The sequence below is a fragment of the Archocentrus centrarchus genome, chromosome 7 (assembly GCF_007364275.1).
Source record: "Archocentrus centrarchus isolate MPI-CPG fArcCen1 chromosome 7, fArcCen1, whole genome shotgun sequence".
In the NCBI taxonomy this organism is placed as follows: Eukaryota; Metazoa; Chordata; class Actinopteri; order Cichliformes; family Cichlidae; genus Archocentrus; species Archocentrus centrarchus.
In genome coordinates, this window is record NC_044352.1 from 22,458,938 (window position 1) to 22,485,121 (window position 26,184).

General features: G+C 42.1%; 2 protein-coding genes and 1 pseudogene across 3 annotated transcripts; 2 read left to right on the forward strand and 1 right to left on the reverse strand.

Annotated features, from left to right (window-relative positions):
* Positions 1-1,275: 1,275 nt before the first annotated feature.
* Positions 1,276-4,389, reverse strand: lzic (leucine zipper and CTNNBIP1 domain containing). Its single transcript, XM_030733715.1, has 7 exons — positions 4,160-4,389; positions 3,779-3,903; positions 3,479-3,614; positions 3,255-3,353; positions 2,244-2,339; positions 2,006-2,087; positions 1,276-1,927 (listed from the first exon to the last, which is right to left on the reverse strand). Exons 2-7 carry the CDS (start codon positions 3,877-3,879, stop codon positions 1,872-1,874), a joined length of 570 nt encoding a protein of 189 aa, XP_030589575.1. The 5' UTR covers positions 3,880-3,903; positions 4,160-4,389; the 3' UTR covers positions 1,276-1,871.
* Positions 4,390-4,820: 431 nt separating this feature from the next.
* LOC115783571 (nicotinamide/nicotinic acid mononucleotide adenylyltransferase 1-like) lies at positions 4,821-14,476 on the forward strand (annotated as a pseudogene).
* Positions 5,497-10,640, forward strand: LOC115783735 (nicotinamide/nicotinic acid mononucleotide adenylyltransferase 1-like). 2 transcript variants are annotated; one of them, XM_030734703.1, is made up of 3 exons: positions 5,497-5,940; positions 8,992-9,095; positions 9,732-10,640. In XM_030734703.1, exon 3 carries the CDS (start codon positions 9,746-9,748, stop codon positions 10,130-10,132), a length of 387 nt encoding a protein of 128 aa, XP_030590563.1. In that variant the 5' UTR covers positions 5,497-5,940; positions 8,992-9,095; positions 9,732-9,745; the 3' UTR covers positions 10,133-10,640. The 2 variants fall into 2 exon arrangements, with proteins under 2 accessions (XP_030590563.1, XP_030590564.1); XM_030734704.1 differs by lacking the exon at positions 5,497-5,940 and adding an exon at positions 7,617-7,651.
* Positions 14,477-26,184: the final 11,708 nt, after the last annotated feature.

The window sequence follows — 26,184 nt, forward strand, 5'->3', positions numbered from 1 at the left end:
CAACTGGAGCCATGCTTTCATATTGTTTTGCCAAATTCCGACTTTGCCATCAAACTGTTGCAGCAGGCCAGGCAACATTTATCATCAGGCAACTAACAACCACGCCACATCCGATGTCACTCGAATCTCCTTTCTTCCTCATTCTGATGCTCGGTTTAAACTTCAGCAGGTTGTCGTGACGTCTACATGCCATGTGATTGGCTGATCAATATTTTTGTTAGGTACACCTGTTCAACTGCTCACTAACAAAGAGGCAGCTGAGTGTATATGACAGAAAACATGAAACATGAAGCCTGTTGTCATTTGTCTTTTTACTCACATTAAAAGTAGCAAGAATATCAAGATTAATGCTGTAAACATTCTGACATTCGGTTCTACACTCTTAGATGAGTTGTAAAAACTATCAAACTTAATTTGATATTACAGCTGTCATTTTGAATTACTTGATAGTAAATGCATATAGGACTCATAAAATAATGGAAACACCAAAATGAGACTGGTGCTAATAGTGGTAAAACATCAGTGCCACTCAGAGCTGGTGATCATAGAGGCAGGGGAGGTGTTTTCATTTCATCCTGTTGAATCTTTCTTTTCAGTGCAACCCCGGAGACCTCTGTAGGTCCACAGTGAACGGCGCAGGCCGATACTGTAAACTGATCTCCTGTTCTTTGGCTGTTTAAAACCCCACAGACCGTAAGACGGCCGCTCTAATCCACCGGTGGACTTATCAAATTTCAACCAATGGTCAAAGATTCATGTCAAGTTTTACCGACGAGCATTTCACCTGACTGCACCAGACAGAAGTGGTTTACAAATGTATTCAGATAATAAATGCAACCGGCAAATTGGTTACAAAGTAACTATTAATCGAGACGGATCAGATCACCTGAAGAGCTCGAAATTGTGTTTAAGGATTCTATCGGAGAGCTGTTAACGCCTATCAAACAAAAGTAAACCCTACCTTTTTCCCCTGCTGAGTGCACACTATATATACATATACAACATCACTATGGGGGTAGCACGGTGGTGCAGTGGTTAGCACTGCTGCCTCACAGTTAGCATAACATCTATGCTACCTGTGTTTGATTCCATCTTGACCCAGGCCTGCCTCTCTGTGGAGTTTGCATGTTCTCCCCGTGTCTGCGTGGGTTTTCTCCGGGTACCCTGGCTTCCTCCCACAGTCCAAAGACATGCACTTACTGGGGTTAGGTTAATTGGCTACACTAAATTGCCCAAAGGTGTGAGTGAGAGTGTGGATGGTTGTCTGTCTCTCTGTGTTGGCCCTGCGCCAGCCTGTTGCAGGGCCAACACAGAGAGACAGACAACAAAAAATAGGGTTGACAGGCTCCAGACCTCCCGCGACCCTGACCAGGATAAGCGGAAGAGAATGGATGGCTGGATGGATGGATGGACATCACTGTGTAGTTTTGGCACATGCGGTGTTTCTATTATTTTATCCAAAGTCCCGCAGACAGCTCAGTTTAGCTGAAATAAAACAGCTGCAGCTGCTGTGCAGGAAATCAACATCTTAAAAACAGCACTGTTGAATTTTCAGGTTTGGGGGACACAACAAGAAGAAGCACTGCACAAAAACCACAACATCATAATGAACTGCCTGCACCATCCTCTACATTCATGCACCTGTCTGTAGTTCACAAATCACACGCTCGTACCTATAATACATTTTTACACTTAATCTGGACGAATAAGACATTTACAAAGACCGACGAGTATAAAACAATACTGTTAAAAAGTGTTAGCATCTACAGCAGCACTTAAAAGCACCCCGATTGTTTACAAAATCCACGATCAGTTGGCACATTTTTTTTCCTTAAAAATAAATGTAAAAACAAACTTAAAATGCAGAACTGCTAGGACTTGGTTTTCACACCAGAGCTAGCTAAAGCCATTATTTTGTCCTCGGAACCTGAAAAGGAAGGCAAACAAAGGTCAACAGAAATATGAGCGAAAATCTTTAATTTTGTGAAAACCTCTTTATGCTCACCTGGGTTTGCAGTCACTTTTTCAAACTGGCTCAGGGTAGCTGTGGCATTTTCAGTGAGGAAAGTCTCGTCTTCTGGAGTGAGCTGTCGAGACAATTGCGACATGCTTAAAGGGAAAGATTGAGGCATTTCGAAGCAGCCGGTCACAGCTACATGACAAATGAATCACTGCAGTTTGAAGACAAAGCACAAGCCGCTGAATCATCCCCGACTCCGTGGGAAAACATCCGTGCTCCTCACCTTCTCCCCCAGTTTTCTCAAGGCTGTGAGGATTTCCATTTTCTGCTGCGTGTACACGTCCCGCGACAGTTTTCCCACCATCACATCCCGATCCATCTGCACAGAATGTCACACACCACAATTTTCCAGCCAGTGCATCCACAGATAAACACTTGAGGTGTGACTGAAATCTCCAGCCTTGCATTAAACAAATATACATTTGTAGTCGGAAGTTTGCACCCACTCATCGTAGGCATGAATATCATGGTAATTTGGAGCCTTTAATGATTTCGTTGAACTGTTCTTTTCCCAGGGTGGAATGATTGTACAGCACACATCTTTAATGACTTTAAAAAAAACAAGAATTGGGCGCACAAGTATGAATTGCTAAACAACTGCAGATTCCAACATAATCAGTTCAAACAACTCTGGATATATCACCACTTTGCCAAGCTCTGGAAGAATACCCAAACTGTCACCCTCAGATGAAAGGATATTAGTTAGGATGTTCAGGAACAGCCCAGGAACCACCAAGGCTCAAGCCTGCCATGAACCGCAAACTGCTGGAACACCAGCATCACTGGCCACAGAGAGGCAAGTTTCACGTCGCCATGGACAAAACTGACACCTTCAAGCTGGATCAAAATTTGCAGCTGGCCACATGGATGAGCCAAATGCCTTCTGGAGAAACTTTTGATGGTCAGACAAGACAAAAATTGAGCTATTGGGCCACAATGACAGGCGCTATGACTGGAGGAGTGAAGGCGAGGCTTTCAAACTTGAGAACCAGCTGTCAAGCTTGTCATCATGCTCCGTGGCTGTTTTGCTGCCATTGGTACAAAGTAGATGGAATAATGAAGGAGGAGGACTACCTCCAAATTCTACAACGTCACCTTAAATCAAGAGCTAGCTGGATGAAACGTGGACACAGCTGAAATAATTAAAAGCCCCAAATTACCATGACATTCATGCTCATGAGTGCATGTAAACTTCTGACCAGAACTGTATGTGAATGTCTTTGATGTTGCAAACCTCTCCCAGTCTGGTTCTCAGCTGTCCCGGCTGCTTCTTAGCAAAAAGCCGTATGACCTCTGGGGTTTTGAAGGCTTGGCTGATGGCAGCCTGGATCGCCTGATGAAGACAGAAACATCCATAACGTTCTAACGTTTTACAAGGCATCAATTTACGTCTTCAATACGCTACACTCTCTTTAACTCGCTCTTAATACACAGTAGCAGCACATTAATTGTCCATACCAGCTGCATCCCACTGAGTTCATCCACAAGTGTCATGTCTCCTGACATTATTTTCTTTAAGGAGTCATTGAATTCACCCAGCTGCTCCAAAGTTTCCTTCTTTGTCTCTTCATACTCTTCCTCATCCAGTTCTTCTCTGTAATAAAGGCAAAACTGAGGCACAACAGCACTACAGAAGAATAAATCACCATTCACATCCAAACGGTATGTTTCTCTTTCTTACTTGTCACCTATAGCATGCCTGATTTTAATATTCAAAACGCACACGAGAGGACTGGATTGAATTTCCTTATACTGCACCTGCATTCCTCCAGGTCCTGAAGCTGCTGCATTAATCTGTCAAGTTGTTCCTCCATATTCTGCCTCAGTTTGCTCGTTTCTGTTTTCCCTCGAGAGGCCATCTCCTGTTTTCTACAGGGAGTGAACTGGCAGCACACAACAGATCGTGTTAGGCTTTGTTGCTGAAGTACTCCACAAATAAATCAAAGATGACCTGACATGCTATTTGAAGTCGATGAGAGCAGAGCTGTCGAAGACAATCCAAAAACACACATCAGTTTAGCAGATCTGGCAGTCTCTTTTTTTTTTTTTTTAATTATAAAGCGATCGGTAAAGTAAAAGCGAAGGGTCCAAGTTGTTTTGTTAGCTGAACAGCTAGCGTGCATAAAGAAAACATCTTACCGGGACTTTCTTTGTAAACCACCGCAAATCAGTCTTAGAAAAATGTTAGCATTCGCTGGACGAATCAAAGAAAGTGACCTTACCGATAGAAATAAAAAATACCTACTTAAAAACACGGTTATAACAAGTTTACTATTTCTCGAGACGTTTGCGATTTGAGGGGCTTTGTGATTGTGAACGCAGCCCCAGCAGTGCGGGCGCGGCTCACGGCTTCCTCGTCGATTCTGTCCAATCGGATTAGTTGATCTTTAGCGTAGTCCGTGAGCAGTGTTGCCAAGTCCGCTTATTATAAACGACTTTGGGCTTGTTTTTTTCTAAAGTCGCTTGCAAATCTCGTGAGTCGCGGGTTGCGGTTTTTTGGGCTTGTTTTTGAACGTGAAGTTGCTTATTTGGGCTTGACTTTCTTTCCGAGTGAAACTCCTTGATTGTCTCTCGGCGTCCCATAATAAAGCAAAAGACGAGTGGTAGGTAGTTTGTCCCTTCCAAGCTCCCGTTTCCTGTTTATCGCTCACGCATAAGTTGACTGGCGCACACCCAAACAAACAGTCATAACATCCCAGAGTGAGGAGGCAGCGTAAGAATGAGCTCCAGTAAGTGGGGAAAATATAGAACAAATATAATGAAGACTGGGAGAAAGAGAGCGCACTTAAAGAATGGATCCGAGCTCAGATGGGAGACAGTGGCGTAAAAAGTGGGTGTGCACTATCCACTATATATGCAATGCATAGGGGCGCCAAAACGATGCGGCGAAATTATTTCTCTAGTCGGCATTTTCTGTATTTAACAGCTGTGCATATGATATGACCAATAACAGAGGCACGGTGTTAATTAGGCACCTTTGTGCTTCTTCACCTCCCCTCCTCCTGCCCCCCCCCATACGGGGGTCACAATTGCTCTGAATTGTGTCCGCATACACTTCTGAAAGTAGCTGCGGTCCTGATGGGAGACGTATCAAAGGCATTCTGCAGATTTTGCAAATGTGAAATATGTGCTCACCATTCTACCGAGAAGCACACACAAAAAAACTGCATCTTTCTCTTCTATGAGGCTAAGAAACATGGGTTTTACTGCTCCAAAACACAATGACAAAACAAAGAAGTGAGCTATACTGCTATATGGCTATACTGTTTTAAAAGCGGCCTCAGTTTTACACAATATTGTGGGTTGCCAGTTGGGCTTCTTTTGGGCTTGTTTTCATAGAGCTGGTTGCTTGTTTCTGTCGCGGGATCTGGCAACACTGTCCGTGACGCCCATAGAAGAAGTGTGGGAAGCATTACGGAACTGCTGTCTGCCGCTGTTTCTTCTGGTAGTACAATGACTACATTATTTGACATTACAGTAAAAGCGCGTCATTTGTTGTTAAGATAAGCTGAGTTCATGTTTGTCGGTTTAATGGTCTCCGCACGTGAATCCTGGACGTAATTGGACGCTTGCGCTGTGTGCTTACAGATAAAGCTAATGTTAGCTGCTGTTTATATTTTAATGTTAACGTTTAATGAAGCTAAAGCACATAGCATAGATATATTTTTTTCGGTTTTCTTTAGGTTTATAGTTCCATTGAATTAAGCTCACACACTGGGATGACCCCTGAAAGCAATCAGCCAAGTCCTAATCAGTCCCCGCATCTTTTCCTGCTGTTTGTGCAAACCTGGCTCCAGTATGCGGCATGGAGGGTCAAAGTACAACCAGAGTGGTCCTGCTGGCTTGCGGGTCCTTCAACCCAATCACCAACATGCACCTGAGGATGTTTGAACTGGCTCGGGATCACCTGGAGGACACAGGTTGGGTGACATGAAAATTAGATCTTTGAGTGATTCATGTTTCCACCAAAGATTTAATTCAGCTTTTCTCCATTTTGTTGAAGTGAGGTATTGTTACTGAACTTATTTGAAGTACTTTATATGTTGTTTAGTAGTTAAAATCATATGCATTAGATTTTACAAGCTTGTAATAAGCTTAATCTACAGTCCCTCGTTGTAAAAAAAATACTGGTAATGATTAGGGATGCGCCGATCCGATATTCAGTATCGGTATCGGTCCGATCCTGGCCTAAATTCCTGGATCGGATATCGGAAAGAAATAAAAAATACAATCCGATCCGATCCGACCCACATTAGTGCATTACTGTGCTCCGTCGTCTTCTTCTTGTGGGTCTACGGTTGACCAAACCAGCTTAGAGCTGCATTACCGCCACCTACTGGAATGGAGTGGGGATCAGGAAATAACTCCCTCAGTTCTCCGACGCTGCGACGGATTCCCTTTGACACTGAGCAATCATCGCTGACATGTTTTTTCTGCCTCCACCGCTCTCTGCGTGTTTGTGTGTTGTGCTCGCTGTGCTGAGAATGTCAGCTGTTATTTTTTTCTCTACTTCAGCTCCCGGACATACAGCTAGCAAGCTAGTGATTGTCCGGTACCGGAAGGACCCCTTCCCCGTCAAAATATTTTTTATACTTTAATCCCTGATTAGTGACTAAATATAGAAGTGCGGTAGAAACCTATTTAGGAGAATGCTTGTGAATATAAAGCATTACAAGATTACGCAGCCCCTAGTTTTTCAACATAAACACTAATAAGACAACAACAGCAATCAGCTGATTTACGTGCAGTCTGTCTGCACAAGCGCAAAGAGGCGGAGCCGGTGAGCTCAGATGGAGCGGAAGAAAGCCAATGCATAATAAGCCAATGCATAATAAGCCAATGCATAATAAGCCAATGCATAATAAGCCAATGCATCACCTTCTCACATAGGAGCAACAGGATTCAGGTGATAGAGTGATTGGTGTAAGTAAGTAAAGTTTATTTATTTAGTGCTTTTCACAGACAAAAAGTTACAAAGCACTGTACAATAATTAAAACACAATATCAAAAAACCCAGATAAACACCATGTTAAAAACATATTAACATTACCATATTAAAAGAAAAAGAATAAAAATAAAGTTAACAGAAAGTCTGGTTAAACAGAAAGGTTTTCAACTGTTTTTTTAAGACTCCACAGAGTCAGCTAAATGGAGCTGGAGTGGTAAACAGTTCCAGAGCTTCGGTGCCACTGCCTTGTACGTGGGACAACAAAAAGATTTTGATTTTGTTGTGTGTGAGACTGCTGACGTATGTAAAATGTATCCAGGCATTTGAAATCAATAGTTTTTTTTTGTTTGTTTGTTTGTTTTTTTTAAAGATCGGATTTGTATCGTATTGGCAGATAAAATATCGGTATCGGACCTAAAAAAGTGGTATCATGCCATCCCTAGTAATAATAGAGTTCAAATATAATATTTAAAAACACGTGTCTTCTTTTGTGCATAAGGTCAGTACAAGGTGGTGAGAGGAATCATCTCTCCAGTGGGTGATGCATATAAGAAAAAGGGCTTGATTGAAGCCTGCCACCGTCTGGAGATGACCCGGTTGGCTACAGAAAGTTCAGACTGGATTACAGTGGATTCCTGGGAAAGTTTGCAGGCAGAGTGGGTAGAGACAGCTAAAGTTGTTCGGTGAGTTGACATTTCTTACGTCTCGATAGTGGGAGTTCCTGTGCATGCTGTAGGTAAGGCTAGTACAGTTCCTTGTTTGGAGACACTGAGATTTGCTGCTTCTTGCATTGTGATGTTTTCTTTATTAGTGGCACACCTCAAGCCACCCACTTTTTCCTCTCTTATTTTAACATTGCCTTTGCAAATAGTGCTGACAATTAAAATAATGATTTACCTGTGATGTAGATAATTATTGGTAACCTTAGTGCGTTCTCTTGACTTGAAATAACGCTTATCATGCAGTATGAACTGTTATTACATACAAAGCATGCAGTTACACTGGATCACAATCTGTTTAATGCTGAGTGATGTACTCCATATTTTTCACTCCATGTCTTAAAGCTTTTTTTTTTTTTTTTTTTGCATTTTTGGCCACAGCGGCTTTTGCTAGCAGGGATGAGAGACAGGAAATGGGGGAAAGATACAGGGGAAGACACGCGGGTAAATTGGCGACAGGCCGGGACGTGAACCCGCGCCGCCCGCAGCGCAATGCGGCATATATATGTGGTCGCCGGCTTCACCACTAAGCCACCCAGGCGCCCGTCTTAAAGCTTTTTATCCCTTTTTAGGCGAAATAATATTTAAGATAACAAAATCAAATCCACGATAGAGTGTTTATTTAAATGTTAAGGTTTAAAATTAAACTCACACAGGCTTAATTTCATTTGAGAAGTCATTATACTTCTCAAAGTCATTATACTTCTCAAATGAAAGCATTGCTTAGAATTACAGGGTCTCATCTTTCTTATCTGTTTTCCTGCGGCAGCAAGAAAAAGAAGAAATGCAAGGCAGGACTGTGAGAGCCTGCACTGCTATGATACTAACTGGTTTAAATTGCTGAATACTTCTCAAACAAAGATACACTATATTTCCAAAAGTATTCACTCACCCATCCAGATCATTAAATTCAGGTGTTCCAGTCACTTCCATGGCCACAGGTGTATAAAATTAAGCACCTGGACATACAGACTTCTTCTACAAACATTTGTGAAAGAATGCTCAGTGAATTCCAGCATGGTACCGTGATAGGATGCCACCTGTGCAGCAAGTCCAGTCATGAAATTTCCTCACTACTAAATATTCCACAATCAGCTCAGTCAGCAAAAACACTGAAAGTTGTCCACAAATTACAAAAGCAGTTAATGAATTAAAATTCATTTAGCAAAAAATAAGAATGGGATTTGGTGACGCTGATTAGTGTCATTTTCCTGGATAGCAAATTATAAATGCAGTTTTCATTGAGCATGGTTTTTGCATGTTAAAAATCTGCTTTCTTTCTATGCCATTATGTAAATTTACAGGCATCATTATGAGGAACTTCTTGCAGCAGAAGCATCGATGATGTGGACACGATCAAGTACACAAAAAAGAGACGCTTAGAAGAGAATTATCACAAAAAACAGAGGTAGGCCATGTGTGGAAATATGCGATTGTTTACCTCCCTATTATTCTGCAACTTTTCCCATCCCCAACACCAGACATGCTTAAGTCTAGTTGTCACGATTTTACTGTGTGCAACTTAACTAACAAGAGATAAATGGGTTAAGGGGTGGATGCTCAGGTGTGGCGTTAACAGTACAAGATGAGCCTCCAGAGGAGGGATGGGAAAAACGTGTGTTATGAAGCTGCATTGCAAAAGCGAGCAGGTGAAGTGCATACAATGCCTTACAATCAGGTTGCACTAGTTTCCATTAAGAGTTTCCTCAGATGTCATTTAAGTGTTAAATGTGTTATATTAAATTAAGCATTATACCCTTTACTAACAATCAGACTCACAAAACTCATTAGAACTTCAACCCTGCAGTGATCTGCAATACAACGTGACCACTGACAATCCATTTGGACATTTGGGTGTGTCCTTATTAGCAGCTAATATAGGTGTGGACACAGTTGAAATAGCCACACACACACACACACACACACACACAAACAACCACAAAAGACCTGTAAAAAGACTACAGAGTGCATGTGCACAGTGTGGCTTAGCTGAATCTTGCTGTGTGCTGAAAGAAAGTCAGTGAACTTCTTTCTCTGTGCTCAGAGGGCCCTCAGCTGATGTTGCTGTGCGGAGCCGATGTCCTGGAATCCTTTGGCATTCCCAACATGTGGAAACAGGACGATATCGCCGAGATTGTCGGCTGCCACGGTTTGGTTTGCATCACCCGCAGCGACAGCAATCCGGACAAGTTCATCCACCAATCGGACCTGCTGTGGAAGTATCGCAAGAACATCCACATCGTCCATGAATGGGTGACCAACGACATGTCAGCCACTCACGTGCGGCGGGCGCTGCGTCGCGGTCAAAGCGTCAGATACTTGCTGCCAGACAGCGTCATTCACTACATTAAAGAGCACAATCTGTACAGCGCTGAAAGCGAGCAGAAAAATGCTGACGTGGTTCTGGCACCCCTCCAGAGATACGCGGGTGATTCTTCGAGCTGAGGAAATTTCACTGTGAATTTAAAACAAAACAGAAATTCACTTTAAGCTTCCAATTGTGCCTAAAAAAAAAAAAGGGTATTTCCTGAGAATGGGTGTGCTTGACATTGTTGAGTGTAGTGATTTAGTAACAGTTTCACTCTGCTGTAGTTTAGTTTGCGTGTGTGTGGAAAAGTACACAAGAACACAAAATAATTGAGCAGCAGATCATCGAGATGAGGGCTTACATGAATGTGTAGCTAAGGAGCTACATTTAACTGTGAAATAGGAACAGACATGTTTATTGTTCTGTGAAATATGGTGAATGGTGAATTACTTGAACCAGACTTTACCTTTTTTTTTATATGTCTGGCTTCAGTGCACTCCTCTCAGCCAGCATGTTTTTGTACCTAGAGCTCTATTTCTCCATGCACTTCCTCAGGCACTGTGCTTTAACATACTCGATTTTGCAGATTTGATAATAAAGGTGTGATTTGCACTTTTGTGGAAATAAACAGCACTGTTTGTTTTCCGCTTTGTGAGACATTCATTGTTGCTTTTATCGCACAGATAAGAAATCTTAAACATCTCCAGTCAACAAAATCATAGCTTTGGTTTTTTTATCCTCACTTTTAGATTTCAACTGAAATAAGAAACAGCAGCCAAATAAAGACTTGTGATTACAGCAGGGCTTTAAAATCAAGGTATAACTAATTATATTATTAGTATCAGAATTGGTATCTAATTATTAATAGTATTATTTTCTTTTATTTTGGAGTCATGTTTTATAGATGCATCAAAAACAGCATTCTTTTTTACCAATATAGACAAACAGAGTTGGTTTTGGCAAGCATCCCAAGCTCCTCCTGTCTGTATGGTGTTTACGCACAACGCAAGGAGAAATAAAAAGGCCCGGGTATTTGAACAAGCGGCATGCGTTTTGTTTTCCTTCTCACTTGAGCTGCATCAATTCTTTCCATACTGCATGCCAGCGTATGTGTGAGTGTCACTATTTACCTCATTCCACTCGTGATTATGTAGGGCCTCTTCATAAAAAATGGCAGCCGTTTGACTCTGTTTATGTCACAAGCCAGCTTTGCACAACTGGAAAATCTCTTTTTCTTATACACAACTATTACATCAATTAGGTCATCATTAACCAGATAAAAATGAAAAAGAAATCTGGGGAACATGTCGCTTATTAATCCCCATAGGGAAAGTGCAGTGCTACACTACAGGATAAATAAATACATGTAATAAAAATTTGAGATATCTCTGACTGTGCAGGAAAAAAAGTATAGTATGCAAATAGAACTAAGCATCCCGGAGGATGAGCCCTCTCCCTGCACAAAGGGGAGTCATTTATTTTAATTGCAGTGGGTATAAATCTGTGTAACATTTACAGTCATGAAAAATAAATAGACTCTATACATGACTCCATGATAAAGTAGCTTGTAAAACGACCTTTAGTACCAAGAACGTGAAATCACTTTCTGCATGACTTTAGGAGACACTCCCATTGGTGTGAAGGAATTTTGGCGCACTCTTCTTCATTGAGGCTTGCAGGCAGCTGCTTATGCACAACTCTCTCGAGGTCCTGCCACAGCATTTTATTCAGGTTGAGGTCTGGACTTCGACTGGGCCATTGCAGCACCTTGATTCTTTTCTTTTGCAGCCATTCTGTTGTAGATTTGCTGTTAGTGCGCCTGGGATCATTGTCTTGTTGAATGACCCAAGCTTTAGCTGTTGGACAGATGGCCTCACACTCTAGAATACTTTGTTATACAGAGGAGTTCATGGTCTGCAAGGTGCCCGAGTCCTGTGGCTGAAAAACAAGCCCAAATCATGCCTCCACCACTGTGGCTGACAGTTGGTATGAGGTGTTTTTGCTGATATGCTGTCTTTGGTTTTCTCCAAACATGGCACTGCGCATTATGGCCAGACATCTCCATTTTAATCTCAGCTGTGCAAACCTAAGCCAGTTTGTATGGAAGCAGTGAGGGTGTGCTTAGTTTTTCACAGGACTTCACAGAGTCACATGGCTGTATATACTGTAAGGGAATAAATGTGTATCCATTGTTGTACAGGTGAGTTCTAGGAAACCTTTAGTTTAGTTTTAAAAAAAAAATCCTTCAGTTCCTTTAATGCAGTCATGCAAATCCACACACTGCTTCTGGATGAAATGTAGCATTAGTATGTGCATGCCATAAAGGTGTGATGCCTGGGGCAAATTTTCAAAACTCTATTGTGGATTGCACAGTGGGACCAGTCTGACACGTCTGGCTCCCTCATCCTCAGGTGACAGGAGGACACACCTGCCTCTGTATCTCCACGTCATATAAAAAATCAGTGCCTCAGCCTCTTATCGGCAGTCCGCATCTGACCAACAGGTTGAGGAGCACCTTCACTTACACGCTTCTCAGAAGGACAAAACGTCAAGTCCATCAATATGCCTGCCAGCCTCTGTGGTATATGGGAGATAATTAGCAATACCAACTTTGAGGGCTACATGACTGCATTGGGTAAGTCCTTCAACCATGTCAGTATGTGCATTCACATTATTCAAAATGCACTTTGTAGAAAAAAAAACCTTTGCAGTGGTGCTGTGTATGATTTACACAGACTGTGTGAGAGAGAGCGTCATTTAGATTTGTACTCAGCACCTTCAGCTGAGCCTCTTTTCTACCTTTCCAGGTATCAACCCTTACTTACGAAAGATTGCTATGAATCTGAAGCTGAGGAAAGTAATTGAGCAGCACGGGGACCAGTTCATCATCAAAACTATGAGCACCTTCCGAAACTACACGATTGCCTTCAAAGTGGGCCAGGAATTTAAAGAGTTTACAAAGGGACTGGACAACAGACATATGAAGGTGAATAGGAATGGCTGGAGTGTGTGTGTGTTTAAAGTTATAATAAATATAATACCTGCAAGGGTTTTATGGATAAGGTGACCTACTTTGCATATAAAGCATGCTGAACAAAGCCTTTGTCACAGCATTGTGATTTACACTTTTGCTTCTCTGTTACATGCGCAGTCACACGTGAGATGGGAGGGCAATAAACTGGTGTGCGAACAGATTGGAGAGAAGAAGAACAGGGGATGGATTCACTGGATTGAGGATGACAAGCTTCATCTGGTAAGACTGTAAATTCAGACATTTTAATTGAACTTGTTCTACATAATACACAGAATTACAAAACTATATAAGTGAGGAAATTTGTGTTTGGTTGATTATTTCTTTGTTGTAACAATGCTTCTTGGTGATAACTCTTATAGCGTTGGAAAGCCTGGTTATTTCCCCTTAAATGGAGCCACATTTCTAAGGAAAATGCATTTGTGGGTTGCTCCCATGAAAAATTTCCCAAATTTTCTCTGCCAGAGACAAACAGCTTATCCTGCTATTGACTCTTGCTTGGTGTCATCTAACAAGACATTTTGGCAATTTAACATTTTATTCATTCAACAAACAGGGCTTCAGCAGCATGTGGCAGAACCATACACGGCCACAACAGCCTGGCACCTCCTGCTTGTGCTGGTCACCTGCTTGGTCACACACTGCTGTGGGATGGCATCCCATTCTTAACCCAGCATCTGTCACATGTCAGCCATTGTTGTTGCGTTAGTCACTCTGGCACGACCAGCACCAACAAAGCTGATCCCAGAAGTGTTCAGTGGGGTTGAGGTCAGGACTGCAGGCAGGCCACTCCATCCTCTCCACTCCCAAATTCTGGAGGTAGTCTCTGATAAACCCCGCTCTCTTCATCTTGGAGGAGTTTGGTCCCAGACTGTGGAGATATGTGACTGCCACTGGCTGAAGAATCTCATCTCAGTATCTGTCTGCACTGAGATTGCCTCCAATGATGACAAGCCTGATTGTCAGCATCTGGTGTACCAGAAGCTCAAAATAATCAACCAAACACAAATTTCCTTACTTTTTATGCTAAGTTAAAACAGTTTTTTAAACTTGTGTTAATCAGTTATGTTTAATAAAAATGTAATTATTCATTTTTTTGTGATGGTTTCTCCTCAGGAGCTGTTCTGCGAAGGGCAAGTCTGCAAGCAGGTTTTTAAGAAAGTTTCAAACACAAGAGAAGACGAATGAAGAGCTGGATATCTGGAGGAGCCCTTGCTTTAGAAGGCGTTATGTAGTAGATCCATCACTGTAAAACCCTGACTAAGAAATCCACACTGAGAGTTACATCCGGTAACGTCCCTGCCACTGAAATACTCAGTCCAGGTGGAAACTTCTGTCCTGTCAGGGTATGAATTTACACCACAAGATGGTATCGCTGCAATACTTTTATCAGATACTGGTCTATCTGCTCTGTAGCTTGTTGGTGTTGGCCTCTGCAGTAAACATCAAGAATGTTTATACTGCCTTTCAGCTGGCTGACAAAAGAAGGGTTTTTTTTTTTTTTTTAGATATTTAGAGCTATGAGAAAAATGAGACACAGGTGCAGCTTGTGCTGTCCATCATGCACTTTGTTTCTGTAAATTCCTCTTTCATGTAAGAACATCTATAAATGAAGGTTAAATGTATGTAAGAAAAACTAAATCTCATGTAAAGCCGAAGCAAACTGCTTTTGTGTGTACGTGTGTCTGTGTGTATTCTTAATAAACTCAAAGGTCTAGGTTGTGCCATTCATCACACATCAGTGTCAGACAGCCCAGTAAAGTCACTGCACCCCCCACCCCCACCCCAAAAAAAAGCAATTCTGCTGATACTCCATCCATCCATCCATTCGCTTCCGCACATCCTGTTAAGGGTCGCGGGGGGGCTGGAGCCTATCCCAGCTGTCATAGGGCGAGAGGCAGGGTACACCCTGAACAGGTCGCCAGCCTGTTGCAGGGCCAACACAGAGGGACAGACGACCGTTCACACTCACATTCATGCTCTCATTCACACCTATGGGCAATTTAGATTAGCCAATTAACCTAACCCCAGTAAGTGCATGTCTTTGGAATGTGGGAGGAAACCGGAGTACCTGGAGGAAACCCACGCAAGCACGGGGAGAACATGCAAACTCCACACAGAGAGAGGGAGAGACCTGGGCCAAGGTGGAATCGAACCCAGGCCTTCCAGATGGTATTCTAACTGTGAGGCAGCAGTGCTAACCACTACGCCACCGTGCTGCCCCTTCTGCTGATACTCTTCAACTATAATTTACACTGATACATACAATTTGCAACTTGAGCTTGCAGTCCAAACTCAAGTTGCAGTATTCGCGTCACACTAGTTCAGTGCTTCTGCAGTAATCACGGTAACCAGCACGACTGAGAGACACTGAGCGGATTGTCCCGTGCAGGTCAGATTTTGGGAAGTACCCCTCATGGTTCTTTGAAACTAAAAGAGGTCATTCATCAGCTTGTGCAGCTAGTTTTAAAGCACGACCCTACTCGAAAATTGCAAAACAAATGGAAATGTGTTGCAGATATTTAGCTCTCACAGTCAGCTTTCCCAGTGTGTGGTGAGTTCATTGATCCACTTCTGCACCTGGAGAAAATATCTCTCCTGCTTTGCACCTGCGACACCAGCAGTCAGCCACCTACAATACAGTCTTGACATACCTTCCCACGCAACACCTTGCCTCAGGTGACCTAAAGAGTCACATGCAGAGTGGGGCACGGCCTCACGATGGTGATGGATGCAGGAGACTCAAAGGCAAGAACCGGTCACATATAACGGTTATATTAATGGAAACTGGTGTTATTTGTCCCTAAATGTGAATTTGGGGGCAGAAAACATGTAGAGTTTAATTAAAAGGCTGTATTGTGTGTAATCTCTGTCAGAGGTCTAATAAAAATAATGATGATGATGATAAAGCGCAGATGGTGTTTGTAATCTGTGTGTTTCTCTGTGACTGTGTAGCCGCGGAGGGTGAGGGAGGTGCCGTCTCGGCCCCAGGTCAGTAAATCAAACCTCTGAAAAGTATACACACTCTATAAACATGTTGTTTGTTTGCTTGTTAGTTTTATGTGCGGGCCATGACCGACTACAGCCCTCAGCAGGACCCGACCACCCCCTGCGCCCACGCAGGCATGAGCTTCAGAAGAGGTGACATCCTGGAGATCGTGGATCAGACATATACCCTGTGGTGGCGGGCAAAGAAACTCCCAAGCAACACGGCATGTGCCAGCCTCATTCCCCCCACCAGCCTGCACAAACGGTCAGATATGGCGCTTTTAAAGATGTCCATCCAATCTTAGACTGCATGTAAGAGGTGAACCACAGGTTTTGGACTAATATTTTGAAATTGTAGACCAATGGTCAGTCCACACAACCAGTGAAGCTCATCCATCCATCCATCCGTCCATCCATCCATCCATCCATCTTCTTCTGCATATCCTTTGCAGGGTCGTGGGGGGCTGGAGCCTATCCCAGCTCTCATAGGGTGAGAGGCAGGGTACACCCTGGACATCTTTGACAGCATGTTGCAGGGCCAACACAAAGACAGAGACAACCACTCGCACTCACATTCACACCGATGAACAATTTAGAATCACCAATTAACCTAACCACACTAAGTGCATGTCTTATAAAATAACTGTACTTTGTGCAAAAGCTAATTCAACTTTTTTTATGAAACTCTTTCTCTAACACCCTTTTTCAAAATAGCGACACATTTGAACTATTTAAACTGTAATTATCTTATGATGCTGACAGCTACAGAAAATCATTTTAGCAACTGTGTCCCAAAAACTAAGTCAATCTTGACCGTTTCCACAGGAATTTAAGAGGGTAATCAAATGCACTTGATTAACTGATGATCAGTGAGTGTGAGCACCTCTATAAAAGTATAAGCTTTAGCAGTTTGTTGCTCTGAAGCTTTGAGCTCTGTTAACATGATGCCACAATCTTCCCAGGAGTGGATGTCCCAACAGATTCACCCTAAGCTCAGACTGTGCAATGCTACCTAAATTGGAAAAGTATTATTTAGCTGCTCAAATGAGATTTGTTCCCGTTTACTTTGAGAAAGAAAATGTACCCTCCTGGATTAGCATGAGTCTACATGATGTTAAAGAAAGTTCACCTGCGCATTTTTTCTATAAATGGACCCCCACAAGTATTGCTAACAAAACGGATAACCCTGTTTCAATTCATTTGATTAATATGTGGCATAGAGCACGCAAAGCTATTGGACTAGAGAACATTATTTCACCTCGCACACCTTTGAAACAGAATGGACTCATAGCTATTTCACTGGACAAAACTTCTTTGGGTCCAAATATGGCCCTACCTCCTTTAAGCGACCTGGAGAAACTGCTTTATGAAGGGAACTTGCCTCACTTTATTTCAAAGACGTATTCTGTCTTAATGTGTGCTGCTTCAAAGCCAGGGTTACACAAGTCAAGGGAGAGGTGGAAGACTGACTTACATGTAGCAATTGATCCAGAACTATGGTCTGAATTATGTCAAAAATGTCTAAATGTAACCATTAATAGTAGGTACAGGTTGACCCATTATAATTTTCTCCATCAAACCTACATTACGCCACAATAAAATACATACATATAAACCAGAGTTGCTGCATCTATGTTTTAGATGTGGCATTGAAGTGGGTTCATTCCTGCATAGCACATGGAACTGCACAAAGGTAAGCACCTCCTGGCAGGACTTCTCTGATATTATGTCAAAACTTATAGGGCTGTCATTTCCATTTGATCCTCAGGTATGTTTATTAGGAGACTTTACAAATCTGGGTACACAATTAAGAAAATGTCAACAGAAGTTGCTGGAATTGGCTCTATGCGTTGCCAGAAAGTGTATAGCTATTACGTGGAGGTCTGACTCCCAGCTCTATATTTCCAGGTGGTTTTCAGAGATGAATAGCTGTGTTCCATTCGAAAAGATTACCTACTCTCTTAGAAGCGATTATAAAACCTTTGCTAAGATCTGGCAGCCTTATTTGACTTATGTGGGCACTATGCTAGTGCCTCTATTAGACTCTACATAGTACATTTTATAATGCTGTCAGTCCAATCACCGTGGTATGGCCTTGTTTTCCTGGAAATACTTTTTTTTTTTTTTTTTCTTTTTGGGTTGGGAAGAGAAATGTATATTGATATATTGTTTATGTTTTTTTAATGTTTTGTAACTTAAAAACTTACAAATAAAGTATTATAAAAAAGACTGTGCAATGCTCAGAGAAACCTCAGAAAACCCAAGAGCTACATCTCAAACTCTACAGGCCTCAGTTAGCATGATAGCTGTTAATATTTGTGACAGCACAATTACAGAAAGACCTAACAAGAATGACTGCTTTGGCATGTTTGCCAGGAGAAACCATATGACTTCTGGAACAACGTCCTTTGGAGAGAGGAGAGGGAAGTGCAGATGTTTGGCCGTAATGCACAGCACCACATTTGGTGAAACCAAACACAGCATACGTATCAGCACAAACACCTCATACCAACTGCCAGCACGGTGGTGGAGGGATGATGACCTGGGCACCTTGCAGTCAGTAAAGTGGAGTTGGCTGAATATTATTTGATTGGTAATTCTACTGAAATACTCCAAAAGGCATCAACAAAACAAATGCAGTGAAAACCGTCCACAGAGCAAAAAAACAAAACCATTTTTTAAGCAGACTTTAAACATAGTTATTTCTGCTTTTAAGCTTCTGTGATTTGACATTTGAAATGCTTTAAAAAAAAAAGAAGTCTTCACAATGCAGATTTTTTGTTTTAAAGCCAATTGTTTTATTTTGTAATTTGTTGGTCCAATTTATGGTTGACATGTTCCCTAATTCAATGAATAATTCCTTTTGTTCGATTCAATCTCCTACAAACCATCTTTAATTCAATTAAGTTTCACACATTCACCCTTTTATGTCAATGGGTGAGTGTGTCATACAGGTGACTGGTACTGTACATGAAAGTGAATTGAATCAAAGAGAAACCCCCAACAATCAGACGATCCCCTATGAGCAAGCACGTGGCGACGGTGGGAAGGAAAAACTCCCTTTGATAAGGAAGAAACCTTCGGCAGATCCAGGCTCAGGGAGGGGCAGCCATCTGCCGTGACCGGCTGGGGGGAGCAAAGTGAATAGTTATTTGCTCTTGATATTGAGTTGTATTTAATGAGGTTATGTAGGAGATTATGAGGACGCTGCACTGACACAAGTAAATAGTCTACGCAGCCAGCCACGCTTCTTCTTTTTCTTTTTGGGTATTTCCTCTGGACCCTGTAGTTTAACACCGGCCTCCTTCTCTTGATGGCTCTCCAGAGTCTCCCGCAGTGTCTCACTTTGGGTCTCTGGACCATCTAGGATGGTAACATGGGCCTCTTTCTCTTCTTGGTTTTGATCATTTTCTTTAAGAAGGGCCTCATTGGTGCAGAGCTTAGCTTTAAGCTCTGCTATCTCACAGCGGGCTTGTTGTTCTTCTTCTTTACGTTTTGGAGCCTCCTCTTCAAGCTGCCTCTGAGATTTGAGGAGCTGCTCCTGGAGCTGGTTGATCTGCTCCTGCTGTCTCCTGCACAGGGATTCTAAGGCAGCCGCTCTGGCTGCTTTGAGCTCTACAGAGTCTGTGTGTGGGGCCTCCATTGTTTGCGGTGAAGCCTCCACACACAGCTCTGCAGCATGGTGGCTGCTCAGTTCCTCCAGTGCATCACAGGAAACATCCGGTTCACCAGTCATGGGAGTCTTAGCAGGGCCTTCGGTAGGAGCTTCACTCAGCTGAGCTCTGAAGTTCTCCTCCGTGTAAGACTCGGGTCTGTTCCTGCGAGCCTCTTCCAGCTGTGCTTGGAGAACTTGAATTGTGTTCTCAGCATTTTCTCTGCAGCATTTCAACTGCAGCTTAACCCAATCCAACTGGGCCTTGTAATTTGCAGCTTTGTGGTTTGCAGCTACCATTTTGTAGTGACTACTTTGCTGCATGTGCAGAGACTGCTGCAGTTGGGCTTTCAGGCTAGCGATCTCCTCTTTGTCGTTACAGGGAGGTCTGCCATCATTGGTTCTCAAGTTGGCATTGGCCTGATGATGCCAAGTCTTTTTGCTGGGTCCAGGGTTTCTTTGCCTGGGCTTTGGGTTCCACTGCGCATTTCTTGCCTTGTGCCCGACAGCGCCCGATGGAGTCCCTACACCTGGCCCAGGGTTCATTTCTCCAGGGTTTGAGTTGGCAGTTTGAAGCTTCTTGAACATGCTTCTTGTCATGGGTCTGCCGATGTCCATTGACATGATTTCTTCTGGAGAAGGGTTTGTTCTTTGCATGCTGGAGTTGGTGCTTTCTTGCATTTTCTGCGTGTCTCTTGCGTTTGCTTTCACAGCCAGCTCGTTGTGTGTTCCTCCTTTCAAGGGTTCACAGTTCTGAAGCACACTGAGCAAACAGAATGCACCTGTTTATAGACTGAGCATTATGACATCACGATGGTTAATGTGTTCAGTGACTTGAATCTCCATTCCATTTGCAAATGGAATGGAGGCACATCAAACACAACTGAGTGCAAACGGAATGTCAGAGACTTGGCAGGGAATATGTTTTTCTTTCAAAATAAAACTTCCAACAAACCTACTTAAATAATAGTCTTTTATTTTGTAGGACATGCTAAATTGCCAATAGGAAGACCATCTCTACCAGAGAACTTCAGGAAAGCTTACACAAGCAGCTCATAAACTTCAAGAAATGCTTCAGCTTCAACATCTTTTCTTTTTACATCTATAAAAATAACTTCTGTTTGCCCAACCACATTTGGACAGATTCTTTGTCATATTAATATCTATCATGATGCAACAATGGGAGTTTAGAAAACTTTCAAGTTTAAGAGAATATAAGTTTATTTAACACTATCCATTTGGGATCTTTGCTATATTGTGTAGAATCAAACTGGAAGTCTGTACAGGACAGGTTTCAAGGGGCATTCACTCAGGACATGCCATCTGCAACTTCAAAGGATGGCGAGCAAAATAAGCACTGCTCATTGGAAATTAGAAATGTATTTGTCATTAGTCACAAAACCACAAAACCCCACAGGGACAAAAAGATTTTTCAAAATGAAGATTGTGTGTTCTAGTATTCAGAGCCTCCATTTTATGCCAATCTGACAGGCAAATCATTAAAGTCATGACAGTCATATGTGGAAATCACTAGAAGCAAGAAATGAAAGTACATAGTAGGTAAACTCTGTGCTGGAGGTTTTGTATGCCAAAAAAAAACTGCTGACAAAAAATTGTCAGCATCTGGTGTACCAGAAGCTCAAAACAATAATCAACCAATCACAAATTTCCTTACTTTTTATGCTAAGTTAAAACATTTTTTAAAACTTGTGTTAATCACTTATGTTTAATAAAAATGTAATTATTCATTTTTTTGTGATGGTTTCTCCTCAGGAGCTGTTCTGCGAAGGGCAAGTCTGCAAGCAGGTTTTAAAGAAAGTTTCAAACACAAGAGAAGACGAATGAAGAGCTGGATATCTGGAGGAGGCCTTGCTTTAGAAGGCGTTATGTAGTAGATCCATCACTGTAAAACCCTGACTAAAAAATCCACACTGAGAGTTACATCCGGTAACGTCCCTGCCACTGAAATACTCAGTCCAGGTGGAAACTTCTGTCCTGTCAGGGTATGAATTTACACCACAAGATGGTATCGCTGCAATACTTTTATCAGATACTGGTCTATCTGCTCTGTAGCTTGTTGGTGTTGGTCTCTGCAATAAACATCAAGAATGTTTATACTGCCTTTCAGCTGGCTGAAAAAAGAAGTTTTTTTTTTTTTTTTTTAGATATTTAGAGCTATGAGAAAAATGAGACACAGGTGCAGCTTGTGCTGTCCATCATGCACTTTGTTTTTGTAAATTCCTCTTTCATGTAAGAACATCTATAAATGAAGGTTAAATGTATGTAAGAAAAAATAAATCTCATGTAAAGCCGAAGCAAACTGCTTTTGTGTGTACGTGTGTCTGTGTGTATTCTTAATAAACTCAAAGGTCTAGGTTGTGCCATTCATCACACATCAGTGTCAGACAGCCCAGTAAAGTCACTGCACCCCCCCCCACCCCCCCCAAAAAGGAATTCTGCTGATACTCTTCAACTATAATGTACACTGATACATACAATTTGCAACTTGAGCTTGCAGTCCAAACTCAAATTGCAGTATTCGTGTCACACTAGTTCAGTGCTTCTGCAGTAATCACGGTAACCAGCACGACTGAGAGACACTGAGCGGATTGTCCCGTGCAGGTCAGATTTTGGGAAGTACCCCTCATGGTTCTTTGAAACTAAAAAGAGGTCATTCATCAGCTTGTGCAGCTAGTTTTAAAGCACGACCCTACTCGAAAATTGCAAAACAAATGGAAATGTGTTGCAGATATTTAGCTCTCACAGTCAGCTTTCCCAGTGTGTGGTGAGTTCATTGATCCACTTCTGCACCTGGAGAAAATATCTCTCCTGCTTTGCCCCTGCGACACCAGCAGTCAGCCACCTACAATACAGTCTTGACATACCTTCCCACGCACTTACACCTTGCCTCAGGTGACCTAAAGAGTCACATGCAGAGTGGGGCACGGCCTCACGATGGTGATGGATGCAGGAGACTCAAAGGCAAGAACCGGTCACATATAACGGTTATATTAATGGAAACTGGTGTTATTTGTCCCTAAATGTGAATTTGGGGGCAGAAAACATGTAGAGTTTAATTAAAAGGCTGTATTGTGTGTAATCTCTGTCAGAGGTCTAATTAAAAATAATGATGATGATGATGATAAAGCGCAGATGGTGTTTGTAATCTGTGTGTTTTCTCTGTGACTGTGTAGCCGCGGAGGGTGAGGGAGGTGCCGTCTCGGCCCCAGGTCAGTAAATCAAACCTCTGAAAAGTATACACACTCTATAAACATGTTGTTTTGTTTGCTTGTTAGTTTTATGTGCGGGCCATGACCGACTACAGCCCTCAGCAGGACCCGACCACCCCCTGCGCCCACGCAGGCATGAGCTTCAGAAGAGGTGACATCCTGGAGATCGTGGATCAGACATACACCCTGTGGTGGCGGGCAAAGAATCTCCCAAGCAACACGGCATGTGCCAGCCTCATTCCCCCCACCAGCCTGCACAAACGGTCAGATATGGCGCTTTTAAAGATGTCCATCCAATCTTAGACTGCATGTAAGAGGTGAACCACAGGTTTTGGACTAATATTTTGAAATTGTAGACCAATGGTCAGTCCACACAACCAGTGAAGCTCATCCATCCATCCATCCATCCATCCATCCATCTTCTTCTGCATATCCTTTGCAGGGTCGTGGGGGGCTGGAGCCTATCCCAGCTCTCATAGGGTGAGAGGCAGGGTACACCCTGGACATCTTTGACAGCATGTTGCAGGGCCAACACAAAGACAGAGACAACCACTCGCACTCACATTCACACCTATGAACAATTTAGAATCACCAATTAACCTAACCACACTAAGTGCATGTCTTATAAAATAACTGTACTTTGTGCAAAAGCTAATTCAACTTTTTTTATGAAACTCTTTCTCTAACACCCTTTTTCAAAATAGCGACACATTTGAACTATTTAAACTGTAATTATCTTATGATGCTGACAGCTACAGAAAATCATTTTAGCAACTGTGTCCCAAAAACTAAGTCAATCTTGACCGTTTCCACAGGAATTTAAGAGGGTAATCAAATGCACTTGATTAACTGATGATCAGTGAGTGTGAGCACCTCTATAAAAGTATAAGCTTTGGCAGTTTGTTGCTCTGAAGCTTTCAGCTCTGTTAACATGATGCCACAATCTTCCCAGGAGTGGATGTCCCAACAGATTCACCCTAAGCTCAGACTGTGCAATGCTACCTAAATTGGAAAAGTATTATTTAGCTGCTCAAATGAGATTTGTTCCCGTTTACTTTGAGAAAGAAAATGTACCCTCCTGGATTAGCATGAGTCTACATGATGTTAAAGAAAGTTCACCTGCGCATTTTTTCTATAAATGGACCCCCTCAAGTATTGCTAACAAAACGGATAACCCTGTTTCAATTCATTTGATTAATATGTGGCATAGAGCACGCAAAGCTATTGGACTAGAGAACATTATTTCACCTCGCACACCTTTGAAACAGAATGGACTCATAGCTATTTCACTGGACAAAACTTCTTTGGGTCCAAATATGGCCCTACCTCCTTTAAGCGACCTGGAGAAACTGCTTTATGAAGGGAACTTGCCTCACTTTATTTCAAAGACGTATTCTGTCTTAATGTGTGCTGCTTCAAAGCCAGGGTACACAAGTCAAGGGAGAGGTGGAAGACTGACTTACATGTAGCAATTGATCCAGAACTATGGTCTGAATTATGTCAAAAATGTCTAAATGTAACCATTAATAGTAGGTACAGGTTGACCCATTATAATTTTCTCCATCAAACCTACATTACGCCACATAAAATACATACATATAAACCAGAGTTGCTGCATCTATGTTTAGATGTGGCATTGAAGTGGGTTCATTCCTGCATAGCACATGGAACTGCACAAAGGTAAGCACCTCCTGGCAGGACTTCTCTGATATTATGTCAAAAACTTATAGGGCTGTCATTTCCATTTGATCCTCAGGTAGGTTTATTAGGAGACTTTACAAATCTGGGTACACAATTAAGAAAATGTCAACAGAAGTTGCTGGAATTGGCTCTATGCGTTGCCAGAAAGTGTATAGCTATATACGTGGAGGTCTGACTCCCAGCTCTATATTTCCAGGTGGTTTTCAGAGATGAATAGCTGTGTTCCATTCGAAAAGATTACCTACTCTCTTAGAAGCGATTATAAAACCTTTGCTAAGATCTGGCAGCCTTATTTGACTTATGTGGGCACTATGCTAGTGCCTCTATTAGACTCTACATAGTACATTTTATATTGCTGTCAGTCCAATCACCGTGGTATGGCCTTGTTTTCCTGGAAATACTTTTTTTTTTTTTTTATTTTTGGGTTGGGAAGAGAAAGGTATATTGATATATTGTTTATGTTTTTTTTAATTTTTTTAACCTTAAAAACTTACAATAAAGTATTATAAAAAGACTGTGCAATGCTCAGAGAAACCTCAGAAAACCCAAGAGCTACATCTCAAACTCTACAGGCCTCAGTTAGCATGATAGCTGTTAATATTTGTGACAGCACAATTACAGAAAGACCTAACAAGAATGACTGCTTTGGCCTGTTTGCCAGGAGAAACCATATGACTTCTGGAACAACGTCCTTTGGAGAGAGGAGAGGGAAGTGCAGATGTTTGGCCGTAAGGCACAGCACCACATTTGGTGAAACCAAACACAGCATACGTATCAGCACAAACACCTCATACCAACTGCCAGCACGGTGGTGGAGGGATGATGACCTGGGCACCTTGCAGTCAGTAAAGTGGAGTTGGCTGAATATTATTTGATTGGTAATTCTACTGAAATACTCCAAAAGGCATCAACAAAACAAATGCAGTGAAAACCGTCCACAGAGAAAAAAAAACAAACCATTTTTTTAAGCAGACTTTAAACATAGTTATTTCTGCTTTGAAGCTTCTGTAATTTGACATTTGAAATGCTTTAAAAAAAAAGAAGTCTTCACAATGCAGATTTTTGTTTTAAAGCCAATTGTTTTATTTTGTAATTTGTTGTCCAATTTATGGTTGTACATGTTCCCTAATTCAATGAATAATTCCTTTTGTCGTTCAATCTCCTACAAACCATCTTTAATTCAATTAAGTTTTCACACATTCACCCTTTTATGTCAATGGGTGAGTGTGTCCTAAGGTGACTGGTACTGTACATGAAAGTGAATGAATCAAAGAGAACCCCCAACAATCAGACGATCCCCTATAGCAGCACGTGGCGACGGTGGGAAGGAAAAACTCCCTTTGATAAGGAAGAAACCTTCGGACAGATACCAGGCTCAGGGAGGGCAAGCCATCTGCCGTGACCGCGGGGGGAGCAAAGTGAATGTTATTTGCTCTTGATATTGAGTTGTATTTAATGAGGTTATGTAGGAGATTATGAGGACGCTGCACTGACACAAGTAAATAGTCTACGCAGCCAGCCACGCTTCTTCTTTTTCTTTTTGGGTATTTCCTCTGGACCCTGTAGTTTAACACCGGCCTCCTTCTC

Excerpts from the sequence above, each read along its gene's own strand:
- lzic (XM_030733715.1), bottom strand. The coding sequence starts at position 3,879 with ATGGCCTCTCGAGGGAAAACAGAAACGAGCAAACTGAGGCAGAATATG. Across the intron at positions 2,088-2,243 it reads TGAGAAAACTGGGGGAGAAG|CTCACTCCAGAAGACGAGAC; the intron begins GTGAGGAGCACG and ends TTGTCTCGACAG. Across the intron at positions 1,928-2,005 it reads AAAAGTGACTGCAAACCCAG|GTTCCGAGGACAAAATAATG; the intron begins GTGAGCATAAAG and ends CTTCCTTTTCAG.
- LOC115783735 (XM_030734703.1), top strand. The coding sequence starts at position 9,746 with ATGTTGCTGTGCGGAGCCGATGTCCTGGAATCCTTTGGCATTCCCAAC.